General features: G+C 49.4%; 1 protein-coding gene across 2 annotated transcripts; it reads right to left on the bottom strand.

Annotated features, from left to right (window-relative positions):
* Positions 1–8,814: 8,814 nt before the first annotated feature.
* On the bottom strand, positions 8,815–15,334 carry Tubg1 (tubulin, gamma 1). Of its 2 annotated transcripts, none has more exons than NM_134024.3 (11): positions 14,996–15,121; positions 14,579–14,691; positions 14,240–14,407; positions 12,497–12,565; positions 11,745–11,824; positions 11,199–11,325; positions 10,919–11,005; positions 10,666–10,815; positions 10,116–10,268; positions 9,874–10,035; positions 8,815–9,206 (listed from the first exon to the last, which is right to left on the bottom strand). In NM_134024.3, the coding sequence occupies exons 1-11, from the start codon at positions 15,042–15,044 to the stop codon at positions 9,009–9,011; spliced, it is 1,356 nt and encodes a 451-aa protein (NP_598785.1). In that variant the 5' UTR covers positions 15,045–15,121; the 3' UTR covers positions 8,815–9,008. The 2 variants fall into 2 exon arrangements, with proteins under 2 accessions (NP_598785.1, XP_017169700.1); XM_017314211.2 differs by having other exon boundaries at positions 8,819–9,206; positions 12,497–12,674; positions 14,996–15,334.
* Positions 15,335–15,358: the final 24 nt, after the last annotated feature.

Raw genomic sequence — 15,358 nt, 5'->3', positions numbered from 1 at the left:
CTAAGGTCTGCCTGTACCAGTAGGAATGAAAACATCTGTATTTGTAGAAGGCGCTACCTGGCATCTTACAGTTGGGAACGACTTGACTGGAAGAACTTCCCCAGAGGGATGTAGTTCAGTAGAGTAAATGAGTTGTTATTTCTGGAAGTTTCAACTGTGATTTTTCAGCCAACGGCTTGCTTTGTTTCCTAACAGGGTCTCAGGTAGTTCATGTTGGTCTTGAACCCCTGGTCCCTCCTACTGTCATCCGGTGAGCTTCTAGGATTATAGGTACACATCACCACACTTAGCTCAGAGGAGAGGTAACTGAATTGGAACGCAGCCAGACCTTGAATAAAGGGGACAATGCCATCGTCCTTTAGGGCATAGGTTTTGGGGGAGGCTAGAATGATCTTCTCTGTATAGATGAGTGCCCAGGCTGGTGCCAGAATGGAGGCTCGTTTGGTTCCGTTGAGGCAGACAGAGTTGGAGTAAGATGCCAGCATGGGAGAATCCCAGGAGCTGTGTGGCCTTTGAAGAGGTCATCGTGACCCAGAAAATGTAATCTGGCCGGTGGCCAAGCGGCAGACCTCATTGAGCGAGGCGGAGACTTCCCAGAATATAGATTCCAGAAAATTTGCCCCCGAGAGTGTCCAGGTGTCTGTGCTCACTGGTTTTTCCACAGCAGCTTCAGGGTATGAGAGACAAGGCAGAGAAGAAGGGTGTATGCCTGGCCTGATATATAGACCCAGGTTAGCTTTAAGCTCACTATGTGTCCTTAGATCACCTTGAACCTTGGATCTTCCCGACTAATGTTCAGATTGCAGCACCCTGCCTAGTTCCACGTGCTCCAGGGATTGAAGCCAGAGCTTCATGCATGCCAGGCAAGCATGCTGTCAACTGAGTTTTATTCCCAGTCAACACTCCCACACGAACACCCTCCATACCCTCCTGACTCTCACATCCCATATCCCCTCCTACAACCCCCCTCCACACACTACACACCCTTCTACCCACGCTCTACTTCCCAACTCCCACCGCCACCCCCACTCCCCAACCCTCACAGAACTATGGACCTAAATGATCCTCCTGTCTCAGCTTCTCCATAGCTAGGACTGTAGGCATAGGCCACACCTGAACTGATTGGTTTTATTTTCAGATCTTCTGCAGAGTTTTATGTCTATGGGGAACAATTAGAGAAAAATTAAAGTTAAGCCTTTGGCCCAGTGAAATGGCTCAGCAGGTAAAGGTGTTTGCTGTCTGACAGCCTGAGTTCAGGCAAAGAGACAACTGACTCCTCAGAATTATCCTCTGAGCCGGGCGTGGTGGCGCACGCCTTTAATCCCAGCACTCGGGAGGCAGAGGCAGGCGGATTTCTGAGTTCAAGGCCAGCCTGGTCTACAGAGTGAGTTCCAGGACAGCCAGGGCTATACAGAGAAACCCTGTCTCGAAAAACCAAAAAAAACAAAAAACAAAAAAAAAAAAGAATTATCCTCTGATCTTTCATAAGGTAGCCACATATTCATACATAATAAACAAGCAAATACATAAATAAATATAATAAAAAGTTAAATAAGAAACCAAAACAAAGAAAATGGGCTTTCAATCTTCTGCCTGCTTTCCGGTAAACAAGTGTCCTTAACTTTTTGCCACCAGGAATTGTTAGTATGGATTTGAGATCCCAAGAGGATGAGTCTATTAAAAATATTTTTATTTGTATATGTCTGGCCTCCATGGGCTCAGGTCAGACATACAGGCAAAACAATAACAACAACAACAACAACAACACAGACACACACACACATGGCCACAAGCTGTGAACCACATGTCCAGAACATGAGCCAAGAGAAAGCATCCATATTCAAATCCCAACGGTCTCCAAGGCAGTGCCGGATGAACAATCCTAAAGCGAAGACTCACCCACACCTCCTCCTAGCTCAAGAACCTCCAACTTCAGTGCTCACCGTAGCACGCTTCCGAGTGCTTCCTAGACACTGGGTCACCGGGACTGGTGTATTGATTTAGAGCCAGAGGTCCTGGGGTTTCACTTACCAGTGTGTGAACTCGAGGAAGTTCCTTATCTTCCTGTGCCCGTTTCCTTCTGATGATAAATGGCAAACATCCTTCCTCAGAGAGTAGGATAATCCGTGTGTGCGTGAGTGTATCATGCAGGGTAAAGGGCTCCCGTACAAATGGTAGCAGTCCTACATTCCTCCCTCTATCACTGGAAACCTTAAGTGGGGCTCCTCTTGAAGCTTAACCACCCTGCAACCAAGTTTTAGTTTTTATTATCATTTAAAATTGCTACTTAGTGGTTTTGAGAGATGTCTTAGCTGTTGGCGGGTGTGTGTGTGTGTGTGTGTGTGTGTGTGTCTTGGTTTGGGTTTTCAGCACTGACAGGGCAGCTCATAACCCTGTTCCAGTTCCAGCCGGAGCCAACCCCATCTGACCTCATGTGGTACATGTGGATGCATGCAGACAGAACACTCATACACATAAAATAAATCTTGAGGATGTTCTTAATTCTTTTTTTTTTTTAGATTTTATTTATTTATTATATGTAAGTACACTGTAGCTATCTTCAGATCTCATTATGGGTGGTTGTAAGCCACCATGTGGTTTCTGAGATTTGAACTCAGGACCTCTGGAAGAGCAGTCAGTGCTCTTACCTGCTGAGCCATCTCACCGGCCCCATGTTCTTTTTTTTTTTTTTTTTTTAAGATTTATTTACTTATTATATGTAAGTCAGATCTCGTTACAGATGGTTGTGAGCCACCATGTGGTTGCTGGGATTTGAACTCCAGACCTTCGGAAGAGCAGTCGGGTGCTCTTACCCACTGAGCCATCTCACCAGCCCCGGCCCCATGTTCTTAATTCTTACTTTTTGACTTATTATTAGCCTGTATGTGTGTGTGTGTATGTATGTGTGTGTGTGTGGTGTGTGTTTGTGTATGTGTGTGTGTGTGTGTGTATGTATGTGTGTGTGTGTGTGTGTGTGTGTGTGAGAGAGAGAGAGAGAGAGAGAGAGAGAGAGAGAGAGAGAGAGAGAGAGAGAGAGAATACATGTCATAATGCCATGTGTGGGAAGTCAGAGGGCAGCAACTTTTGGAATTTGGTTTTCTCCTTTCACTGTGGGCTGCAGGGATTGAATTTAGGTTATTAAACTTCCACCAGAGGAACTTGTGTTTCTTTCTTTCTTTTTAAAATTAGGATGGTTTTATAAAAGAAAAGAAGAGAGAAGAAAGAAAAGGGCTAGGGAGACGCTCAGCTGCCAAGAGCTCTTGTTGGAGGCCCGAGGACTGAGCTCAGTTCCAAGGCCAGCTGCTTACAAGCATCTGTAGCTCCAGCTCCCTCTTCTGGACTCTGCGGGGACTGCATGCACATGAGTACATACCCACATGCAAACACATATGCACGCGATTTAGAAAATAATAAAGATAAATCTTTTTTTTTTTAAAGCCTCAATTTCTCTGGGCAATATGGATACAATAAAAACTACTGGTGGGTGTGGTGGCACCTACCTTTAACTCCAGTGCTCGGGAGGCAGAGGCAGTTGGAGCTGAGTTCAAGGCCAACCTGATCTACTGAATGAGTTCCTGGAGAGCCAGAGAAACCCTGTATCAAACAACAACAAAGGAAAAAAAAAAAAAACCAACAGTCAGTCAGACTATGGATCATTCAGTTAAAGCAGAGACTCTCCAGAATTTTCTACGGAATTTAATACTGTCTCCCTCTCTTTTTAGAAGTCTTTACAGTGAAGAGGACACTAAGACACAGAAGCAAAGGGAGAGCGGGAGGGAAGGCTGCAGGGAGACACACAGGCAGGGCCCAGAAAGCCACCATTCCTCATGAGAGTGTTTATCTGCCAAGCCATCTGGCCAGCCTTTCAGTGTCTATTTTTAGGAAATGCTTGTGTCAGCTGGGTGCAAATGCATGCACCCCTAATCCTAGTACTTGGGGAGCTGAGGCAGAAGAATCACAAGTTCAAGACAAGGCTAGGCTACAAAATGAGACCCTGTCACAAAACAAAGAGGTGATCCAACCACTTGTGATAGGGTTAAAAACTGGAATGTCGATTTTATTTAATCTTTTTTTTTTTTGCTCCTTTTTTTTTATTTTTAAGAGTTATTTTATGCATATGTTTTGCCTGCGTATCCGTATGTGCACCACATGTGTGCCTGGTGCCTGAGGTCAGAGGGCATCAGATCCTTTGGTCTTGGAGTTACAGATGGTTATGTCAACTGGCATGTGGATGCTGGGAACTGATTCTCTGCAAGAACCAGTGCTCTTAACGACCGAGCCATCTCCGCAGCTCCCCAAACACCAAACTTTTTGTTTCTTTTCCAGAGTAGAGCCTTCCTCGTCTAAGACACTGTAGAAAGAGTATGAGGTGAGGCATATTGGAGGTGGCATTAGCAGAGTGTGTTTTCTCTTGGATTTAAACTGGCTCCCCGCGGAGGAGTGCCACTTTCTGGGGAGGTGTAGAATGTTTATGGCTGATGGGAACACTGGATAAGACTTGATGGACTAACGAGCCTACCAACTCCTTGTCTCGTGGCTACATTCACCCTTGCCACTTCTGCTTGTCGCTTTGTCGCCTCTTGACCTAACCTCAACACATTCTCCCAAGTTACTGTCCCTAGGTTTCAGGCTCGCTTGCTCAAGTCTATTTTGGGATATGTGCTTCCTGCTCCAGGGCTCGGTCTCACCCACGTTCCAGGGCCCCTGGAGTTACATCACCTCTCTTGGAATATTCTGAGAACATCGCCTTTAAATGGCTAGCTTTCTCTCGTCGTCGTTTGGTTAAAGACAAACCTGTTCCAAGCTTGGGCATTCTGCTTTCTCCACAGCGTTTTCATAGCCACCCTTGCTGTCTAGTCAGGGCACTTTATAGCTGTGCCTCGCAATACCTCTGACGACAAGACCTTTTCCCTACCAGTACCACCTGCTGCCCCGACTCCCAGAGGCCTCTCTTTCCACCTGGCCTCTGCACTGCCCTCTGGATGACACAGTTTGGGGTTTGCTGCTGGCCAAGAACTGGGAGGGGCTGCCCCCGTTGTCTGTCTGGGGTGTTGGGTGATCTGGAAATAGCCTTGGGGGAGGGGCCTGGCTGAGGCTGGTATTGAAGTGCGGACCATGCTTGTGACACCTGGTACTCACCAGTCAGAGAGCATAGGCGTCCTTGTGGAGTTACTCCTCCCTGCTAGGCAAACCTAACTCACCCTCCCTCCCTCCCTCCCTCCCTCTCTGCCTCCCTCCCTGCCTCCCTCCCTCCCTGCCTCACTCTTTCTTTCTTTCTTTCCTTCCTTCCTTCCTTCCTTCCTTCCTTCCTTCCTTCCTTCCTTCCTTTCTTTCTTTCTTTCTCTCTTTCTTTCTTTCTCTCTTTCTTTCTCTCTTTCTCTCTTTCTTTCTCTTTCTTTCTCTCTTTCTCTCTCTCTCTCTCTCTCTCTCTCTCTCTCTCTCTCTCTCTCTCTCTCTTTCTTTCTTTCTTTCTTTCTTTCTTGACAGGGTTTCTCTATGCAGCCCTGGCTGTCCTGGAACTCACTCTGTAGACCAGGCTGGCCTCGAACTCAGAGATCCATCTGCCTCTGCTTCCTGAGTGCTGGGATTAAAGGTGTGCGCCACCACACCCAGCATAAGCCCCCCCCGGGGGGGGGGTGTCCATACCTGCCTTAACTGGTTCCCACAAAGGAGGGCTCAGGGATTGCTTGCGCCCTGAAGATGGGCCAGTAGACCACTTATGCAGAGGTCTCCAAAAGATGAAAAAAGTTTGGTCATCAGGACTAAGGTCAGCAAATGGGGCCGGGCAGTGGTGGCGCACGCCTTTAATCACAGCACTTGGGAGGCAGAGGCAGGCAGATGGTCTCAACAAAAAAAAAAAAAAATCAGCAAATGGGAAGGACTATGCTTAGCACCCAGGGGTGCAGAAATAGGAGGTGGAGCTGAGGGGGGGACCAGGTGCACACTGGCTTTCACAGAAGTCACCTTCCTCCTTGAGAGGGAATAGGCAGCTGGTTAGTCATGACCATGCTGCCTGTCCCTGAGTCAGCTCCCTGTAGGTCTTGGCAAAAGATAGGGACAGGCTGGCCGCTTGAACCGTGGCCGAATAGGCTTGCGGACTCCTCATTCCTAAGACAGTCTGAGACTTGGGTCTGACTGCCTGTTTCCTGCCCGTTAGTTCTTCGAGGCTTTTATATTATCGTAGGGGGCTGGCTTGTATACTGGTCCCTCTGTTGACTATGAGGCAGGCAAGGGCTCTTCCATGGACTCAGCCTCCCAGCCTAGGGAGAAGTGAAGTATTTGCTTAAAACATCCTGAGCTACCTTGTGCCGTGAGGTGGATACTTGGCAGTTGATGATATTCTCAAGACAAGAATCAAACATGCTTTCTCTGCATGAGCGGACAACGAGATGGGCTCATCTTATGGCCACAAACCCCCCCCCCCCCCCCCCCCCCGCCAGGAATGAGCAGATTCGACACTGTCCTGGGAGATATAAAAGGAAGCGTATTGCCATGGTTAGTGACAGTCACCGTTGCTGGGAGTGTAGCTTAGTGGCACAGTGTTCACTTAGCTTAATCCACACAGGTTCTAAGTTTGCCCCCCAGCATCACACAAATGCGGTGTGTATGTGCCAATAATGGACCCATATAACCTAGTCCTAGTACAAGGCAGGGGCAGGGGCAGAGAAACAGGGGTTGAGGTCGGGGAGGGGCTGGAGGTGGAAGGGGGAGGAGCATGGCAAGTCTGAGGTCAGCCTGGGCTACGTAGTATAATATAATCTCAAAAAAAGGGAAGAGGGGCTAGCAGCTAAAGACACTTGCTCTGGCAGAGGACCTGGATTTAGTTCCCAGCCCCCATACAGTGGCTTGTAACCATCAGGAACTCAATTCCACAGGGTCCAATCCCTTCTTCTTTTCACCTCTGTGGGCAACCAGGCATACACATAGTACGCATACACACGCGTGGAAATAAAATGAATACATCTAAAAACATGGCTTGTTTGGCTATTCCTTAAAAACAAACACAGGAGCCGGGCATGGTGGCACACGCCTTTAATCCCAGCACTCGGGAGGCAGAGGCAGACAGATTTCTGAGTTCGAGGCCAACTTGGTCTACAGAGTGAGTTCCAGGACAGCCAGGGCTACACAGAGAAACCCTGTCTCGAAAAAACAAAAAAACAAAACAAACAAACAACAAAAAAAACAAACACAGATGCCAGGTGTACCAGAGCTTGTTTCAACTCTGCCACTTAAGGCCACTTAACTGGGTGTCCTTGTGATCTACTTTGCTGTTTCTGCGTTTTTAAAATGAGATTGGTAATGATATCGACCCTTTCATAGGTTTGTAATTACCATTAAACAAACCAATGTACATGATGCATTGTAGTTCTTTCCTGTGGGGTATGTAAGAGTTTAGTGGGGCCCTTTGCAGTCCTTCATTATCTTTGGGTCCCAAGGGGCAGGGACAAGGGCAGGAGGAGGTAGGATTTTTGTTGTTTTTTGAGACAGGGTTTCTCTGTGTATCCTTGGAGGTCCTGGAACTCCATCTGTAGAGCAGGCTGACCTCAAACTTGGAGATTTACCTGCCAGCAGAGTGCTAGGATGAAAGTTGTGTACCACTACTGCCCAGCTTGGATCTCAAAGATTTTGTTTTGTTTTGTTGAGACAGCATTTCTCTGTGTAGCCCTGTCCTGGAACTCACTCTGTAGACCAGACTGGCTTCCAAGTCAGAGATCCACCTGTCTCTCCCTCCCAAGTGCTGGAACTGAAGGCACGCACCACCACTGCCCAGCAGGACTCTAAGAGTTTAAGAGCTACAGATTCAGTCTGTGATCTTTCTCCCATTGGGCTTTTAAATAACTGGAATGTTAAAGAATGGATCCTGGAGTGACAGCTCAGAGGTTAAGCACACTTTGGTTCTGTTCCTAGCACCAACATGGCAGCTCACACCCCACAACTGTCTGTAAGTCTAGTTCCAGGGGACCTGGCGCCCTCTTCTGGCTTCTGCTAGCACTACATGTACATGGTACACACACACACACACACACACACACACACACACACACACACACACACACACACACAAGCAGCTAAAACATCCATATATCACTAATAAATTTAAAAAACAAAACAAAATAGGGTGGTGAAATGGCTTGGCAGGGAAAGTGGCTTGCCCTTGAGTCTGACAACCTAAGTTCCGTTCCCTGGACCCACATGGTGGGAGAGAAACTCCTCCCAAGTTATTTTCTGACTTCTACACTCACCCCAAGGCTCATAGTTACATCCAAAAGGATTAAAAAGTAATAAAAACTTTACACGAATGAAGACCCATTGAGAACAGAAACAGAATGAGTTTTGACTGTGCTTTGGGCCTGGTCTCCTGACGATCCTAGACTCCAGTCAAGACTCTCTGGGACCAGCCCTTCAGCACTGCTCTGCTGGCCAGAGCTGCAAGGCACATAGGTTGACTTCCCTGCTTAGGAGGCTGGAGGTAGGTAGTGTGGTGGCCCCAGGCATGCAATAGGCATGCAAACAGGACACTCCAGTGTGGAAATGTGCAAGTGGAGGAGTGTTCATCTGATACAGTGTGGAGGAACTGAGACCAGAGGAGGTTGAACGGAGAAAAAGATCTTATCTGTGCTTCCTTTTACTCTGGAAAAGAATTCCAGCAGGGTCAAGAGCCATCTGTGTCCTCCACAATTAGGCCAAAGGCAAAGCTAGAGGCGGCTTTCGGCCCCGAGTTGAAGACGTTGGAAGTGCAGAAGGAAACCGTCAGCTATGCAGAAGCGGGTACCTCCACACCCATTCCCCAGTGTGAATTCAGAGACCGGGGGGTGGCTTGGTTTACATCCAGTGCTTTATTAAAGATAAATACTCTCAGAGAAGAAGTAAACCCACCCCCAAGCCGACAGACGGTGCGTGTGTACGCGAGGACTTGTGAGGTCCCTGATCTGTGCTCCGAGGGGAAGTCAGCCTGGCAGGGCCTGGGCTAACCGGTAAGGCAGATGAGGGTCCCTGTCGTCCGTGACTCACTGCTCCTGGGTGCCCCAGGAGATATAGTCTGGCCGTGTGGCCGCGTGGTACTCGTCAATCAGCTGCTGCACAATCTCCCTGGAGGTGTCCATCTCGTCAAAATTGTCCTTGAAGATGTCCTCCTTGCGGAACTGCTCCATGAAGGCCTCCCGTTTCCGCAGCTTGTCAAACTGGCGACAGGTCCGTTCGAAGAGCTTAAGGCACAGGGGTAGCGGGAGGGTCACAAAGAAAGAAATCAAGAAACGGCACAGTCCAGTCACAAAGAAATCAAGAAACGGCACAGTCCAGTCACAAAGAAATCAAGAAATGGCACAGTCCAGAGAGCCCGGGAACCGAGGTACTGTTACTCTCCACAGAGGCTAGGAGGGTGTGTGGTGTGTGCGTGTGTGTGCGTGCGTGTGTGTGTGTGTGTGTATGTATGTGTGCGCGCGTGTGTGTATGTGCGTGTGTGTATATGTGTGTATGTGTGTATATGTGTGTGTATGTGTGTGCGCGCGCGTGTGTGTATGTGCGTGTGTATATGTGTATGTGTGTGTATGTGTGTATATGTGTATGTGTGTGTGTGTATATGTGTGTATATGTGCGTGTGTGTATGTGTGTGTGTGTGTGTAAGGAACGGAGATGGGGGTAAAGCACAAGCAGCGTACACAGCTGGAGAGGGGATCTTCAGAATGGCATCCAGCGCAAGACACAGAATGGGGACAGATGGGGCATGGGGAGCGAATGACAGTAGGGAGTGGAGCAGAATGGCCTAAGACCAGGAGCTAGGGGTATGGCTCAGAGCAGGGAGAGCTGCCTACCATTCCTGAAGCCCTGGGATTGATTCCCAGTAACAAAAAGACAACAGGAGGCTGCGCTCACCGAGGAGATACTGGTGTGGTTGGCCATCATGAGCCCGCTGACCCGGTGGGCTGAGGGTAGGTAGGGAGACTTCCTTGACAGGGCCACCTGGATGCTGGCTGGGCCCCAGGGGATGAAGTTGGCCAGTTTCCTTTCCCGGATCCTCTGCAGGCTCTTGTGGACCTGGGGTGGGCAGAGAGGGGGTGGTTGCTGCTGGCAACCATCCTGTGGGCCTGAGGCTAGGGTGAAGGGGCCTCCCTTACCTGGGTGGGGTCCACCTCTCCCTGGATGATGTTGAGGATGGCGATGTAGCAGTGGTTGGTCTGACGATCCCGGCCTGTGGACACCATCACATTCTTGGGCTGTAGCAGGCGCCTCATGACATCCAGGACTGTTGTCTTCCTCACACTGGCCACCTGAGAGAACGGGGTTCAGAGACCTGGTCATCAGTCAGGGAGGAACCCAGAGATGCATGGACAGAGGAAGAGAGTCAACTCTGTCCCCATCAGCTTGCAGGTGGCGTGGTCTCTGGGGACTGTCTTTAGATCAGGTCTGGGCTGAGTCTCTGCCGTGGGGTCAGGATCACAGCTCTCAGCTCACCAATCCCATGCCCTTGAGCAGTGAGCTATTTTATTATCCCAGTGGGCACTGCTCCTGCAGGAGCCAAAGGTGGTACAAAGCGGAGGGGGAGGGGCAGGCTGCAAGCTGGTGGCAGTCAGTCCCTGAGTACAGAATCTGGGGAGGTGGGTGGAGAAGAGCTGCAAAGAGCAGCTCCTGGAGAGTATGGGAAAGGGACACCGAGGCAGCTCTTACTGACTGGTCCGTGGTGAGGGGGGTATAGCCAGTCATGAGAAAGTGGAGCCGAGGGGTGGGAATGAGCGAGGCGATGAGGCCGATGAGGTCATTGTTCATGTATCCAGGGTAGCGCAGGGTGGTGGTGCTGGCTGACATGATGGTGGACACCTGGGAACAGATACTGTGTTATGGGGCTTGGTGGAGGTGGAATGTCCCTCCTCTGATGACCCTCTCGCAGAGAGAGGGCTTGCCCTCCAGGAGGGGGGCTCACCAGCTGGTTGATCTGGGAGAAGGATGGGTTCTGGATGTGTAGGCGGTCTGTGGCTATCAGGTTCAGGGCCGTGTTGTCCAGCACCACCTAAAAGGGATAGCAAAGAGTAGAAGATCTATGAAAGCAGGAACAGCGGGAGCTTGGTCCGAGTCTCTCCTTGAACCTAATGGTCGGAAACATTCACTCCAAATGGCCTTTCTCAAGCGTTCGACACAAGAGAGCTCAAAATGAAGATGAACAGACAGGGGCATGGGAGCAGGAACAAGAATCCATGTCTCACCACACAGTCCGCGTTCTGGGTCAGCCTCTTTAGTGTGAGGAGGGAGTTGTAGGGTTGGACCACCACGTCACTCATCTCATCCTGGTTGGGGAACACAGAGTATGTCTGCACTAGTTTTTTGGGGTACCTGGTGGGGTAGAGAGAAGAGGGCACCCGATTAGAGACTTGGTGAACATTAGCCTTCTGAATAGGTCTAGGAGCATTTGTCGGTGAATAGGAAAAGTAGAGTCGGGCCAAAAGCAGTAGAACAGGAGGACGTAGCTTTTGAAAAGACAAAACTCCAAAAGGGCAAGGGAAGAAACTCTGTAAAATCCTAGGCTCCAAACCTGGACACACTCCTTGGCCACTCAAAGCAGGGCCTCCATGCTGGTATTAGCTCTGCAAGTGCTATTGGGCTTTTCCCTTGTACCCTCAGTTTCCTCCCAGTCGGAGGGAATGGTAGGGCTACAGCACGGAGGGAGCTATGTCTGCTGGGCCCCAAAGGCCGTAGGAAATGAAGAGAAAGGACCCGCCTTCACCTAGTCTCCCAAAGGCAGGCTTACTTACCTGTCATTTAGCCGTTCCAGGAGGTAGGAGCCCAAGCCAGAGCCTGTCCCCCCAGCAATGGAATGACACAGTACAAATCCCTGTGTAAGAAAGGGGCTGTAAGCGTTTCGGTGTTTAGTGACAGGATTTCATTTTAAAAGTTTAAGCTTATTTTTATTTTAAGTGCCTGCCTGCGTCTATGTATATGCATACACACACACATATGTGTGCATACATGTGTGTGCCTGGTGCCTGTGGAGGTTATAAGAGGGCAGTTATAGATGACTGTGAACCACCGTGCTGGGTGCTGGGAACTAAACCCAGATGTTTTGCAAGAGCAAGAAATGCTCTTATCCACACTAGCCATCTCTCTAGCCCTAATACCCAACTAGACACATCCCACAATGTCTTGGACTCGTCTTCCCAAGTCCCCTCATTTCCCAGGAGACTCCATCCTCTCTTCAATAAGACTCAGTAGCCTCTGTCCAATGCAAGGATCAATGAGTTGGTCTTGAATCTAATAGGTAGCTTTTAAAAAATTATCATCATTGTGTGCGCGCGTGTGCACACCACTATGTACCCGCAGGGTCAGAGCACAACTTTTTGGAGTCAGTTCTCTCTGTCACGGGTCTTACGGATCAACCTCAGGTTGTCAAGCTTGAATACGAGCATCGTTACCTGCTCAGCCATCTCAATGGTTGAAAACAGGGAATAATTTCTAAATGGTATTGCTCCACATTGACCAGCTCCACTGATACTCCTGGGACACTCACCTCTAGACTGTCACTGCCATCTGCCTCCCGATCTATGATGTCAAAAATGTCCTCGTGGATTTTTTCTCCCTGGACAGATGTGAAGAAGGGTGAGGTGGGACAGAGCATGGGACAGGAGCTGACCTCAGAGTAGTCACCCATGCATACGTATAGGCATATGAGCATTCTATGTGTGTGCCTGCACGACAGAAGACAGCATCACTCAGAAGAGTGCATTGGCTCCCATGACAGATGATGGTGAGCAACCGTGTGGTTGCTGGGAATTGCACTCCAGACCTCTGTGCTCTTAACCGCTGAGACATCTCTCTCAGCCCTCCACCCTTGATTCTTACATGCACCATAGCTGCCTTGCTCTGCACTCAAGAGTTACTACAACATTGGTTACTTTAAAACCCAACCAAGGTGATTTGGTCACATATAGTTTTGAATCACTAGAATCCAGGACCTTGCTTATGCTAGGAAGGGCTCTGTATTTTATTTTCTATTTATTTATTTTGTTTTTTTCAAGACAGAGTTTCTCTGTATAGTGCTGGCTGTCTTGGAACTCACTCTGTAGACCAGGCTGGCCTCAAACTCAGAAATCTGCCTGCCTCTGCTTCTGCCTCCCAAATGCTGGGATTGAAGGCATGTACCATCACTGCCCAACTTATTTTATTTTTTTGAGACAGGGTTTCATGTATCCAAGGCTAGCATCAAATTCTCTGCTTAGCTGAGGATAACCTTGACATTCTGCGTCTCCTGTGTCTATTGCCAGTACGGACCACTCTGCCCAGTTTTATGCAGTGTTAAGGACTGAAGCCAGGGCTTCGAACATACTAGACCAGTATCCTCCCAACTGAACTACATGTCCAGCCATCTCTACCACTGTAGCTCATGCCCACCTAGTCATCTGACTTCAGGAAGATTTATCTGTTTCCTCACTAAAAGTAAAACACAGGTCCACACTTCGCCATTTAATATCCACAGGACCAGATATTTTTAGAAATCAAAATTCTTCAGGTTCTGAAAGGTAGTTTTGGGCATACAATCATAAATTGCATATTAGCTGGGCAATGGCGGAGCACACCTTTAACCTCGCCATTTAGGAGGCAGAGGCAGGTGGATCTCTGTTTGAGGCCAGCCTGGTCTACAAAGTGAGTTCCAGGACAGCCAAGGCTAAGTAGAGAAACTTTCTCAAAATAAATAAATATTCATATTTAACAAAAAGATCACGTCAAGGCTGTGGATGTGATGCATAGCTCAGCAATCTAAGTTTGTCTAGTATGTGATGTTTAGCACATTCCTAGAACCTGCCAAATAAACAGTACTGATACAGCCGTGGAGCTTGGAGGTGTGTTATCAGACATTTCTACAGTGAGAGGCCTGAGTGCTGACAATAAGGTAACGAGATACATCAACATAGCCTTCCTTCTCCATTGCGCATTGGTTTTGCTAAGTGAAGTTTGAAATATCTTTGATTTCAGAGTTTTGTTTTGAGTCTGAAGAAGTAGATAAAATATCATAAACCCATGGTACTTACTTCTAGGGTTAGTCAGAGGTTTACAAAGATAACACAGAAAGTATTTAAATGGCCTGCAACAAAGCACTAGCTAGACTGCGTCCTTAGCGTTCCAGTTAGCTCCTGGAGCCATGGCTATCTTACTCAGCACTCGAACATCTCTGACCTAGTTTCATCTGTAGAAAAACCACAGGGCCTGTGCCCACCCACAGAGTTGAGAGCCCTTCAGGGGAACAGCAAATGACCTGGGAGAATCCGCTGGCCCAGTTGTTGCCAGCTCCTCCGCCATGCTCCGACAGGTAGATGTTCTCTGGGTTGTAGAGCTTAGCATAGGAGGAGTTTAGGATGGAATGGATCACCCGGGGCTCCAGGTCCAGCAGCACAGCCCGGGGGATGTAGTGCTCATCATCTGCCTGTCAGAGGGAAGCCAGGATGGGTCAAGTCCTGAAGCCTCCCAACTCTGGCTCCTGCAGGCTCTCCCTCAAGATAGCCACTCTGTTCCCATCCATCCACTCAGAGTTTCCCAGCACCAGATCGCGCTGCCAGTCCCGCCAGGGTCCTGGTCAAGTCACTTGGGGGAGCACCTGGTAGAAAAAGACGTCCTTTCGGTCAGTGCCCTCCGTGGCGAACTCTTCTACGATGCCCTCGGGACTGATGCCATGCTCGGCACATAGCTGTTTCCAGAACTCGAACCCAACTAAGAGAGGGAGGCGGAAGGTGAAGAAAAAAGATACGTGAGTCTGGGTAGGTTCCAAATAGCCAGTGGGGGATTTGAACGCCTGGGTCTAGGGATCTAGATTAGCCTTGGGACTCCCTAGTGTCTAGGCCAATGACTGGACAGGGGAAGGTCCATTGGCTTTAGGCAGTTGGGCACAGGGTTGGGAATCGCCTTTGTGGGGGAGAACTAGGATTCTGCAGACAGACCGAAGCTATGACCTTATTGCGAGGGCCTCTTGCACCTAAGGAACCTGGGAGGCAGAGGGTCTGGGAGGTTCGCTCACTCTGATTGCCGCACTGGCCCAACTGTAGGGTGATGATTTCTCTCGGCATCGCTCCTCAGACATCGGCGTTGCAGTCTCTCCCGCCAGCAACACCGCCGACCGCTAGCGCGCTCGCCGGCAAGACGCAGGCGCCAGACAATGCGCTCCACCCCTAATCGTTCTCCGCTCCAATGGGAGCTGGGTTCTGCAGATGAAATTTCCTCCTTCATCGGGCTTCAGTCGTGCGAGTTGCGCGTGCGCGGCTCCGAATCGCGCTCAGCGCCGGGAACGCATTTCGACGCAGTGTTCTCTTCCGTCTGATGAATGCGCACCGGAGCGTCTGCGCATGCGCGCGTGGGCGTTCCGGCACTTGCCCCGCCCCGC

Source organism: Mus musculus, chromosome 11 (assembly GCF_000001635.26).
Source record: "Mus musculus strain C57BL/6J chromosome 11, GRCm38.p6 C57BL/6J".
Classification (NCBI taxonomy): Eukaryota; Metazoa; Chordata; class Mammalia; order Rodentia; family Muridae; genus Mus; species Mus musculus.
Note: the sequence above shows the minus strand (reverse complement) of the source record. Positions and strands in the feature narration are given on the sequence as shown.

What these genes read in the sequence shown, in the direction of transcription:
- Tubg1 (NM_134024.3), bottom strand. Translation starts at nt 15,044, where the DNA reads ATGCCGAGAGAAATCATCACCCTACAGTTGGGCCAGTGCGGCAATCAG. An exon ending in AGGACGTCTTTTTCTACCAG is followed by an intron (nt 14,408 to 14,578) that starts GTGCTCCCCCAA and finishes TCCCTCTGACAG; the next exon opens with GCAGATGATGAGCACTACAT. An exon ending in ATGGCAGTGACAGTCTAGAG is followed by an intron (nt 11,825 to 12,496) that starts GTGAGTGTCCCA and finishes TTTCTTACACAG; the next exon opens with GGATTTGTACTGTGTCATTC.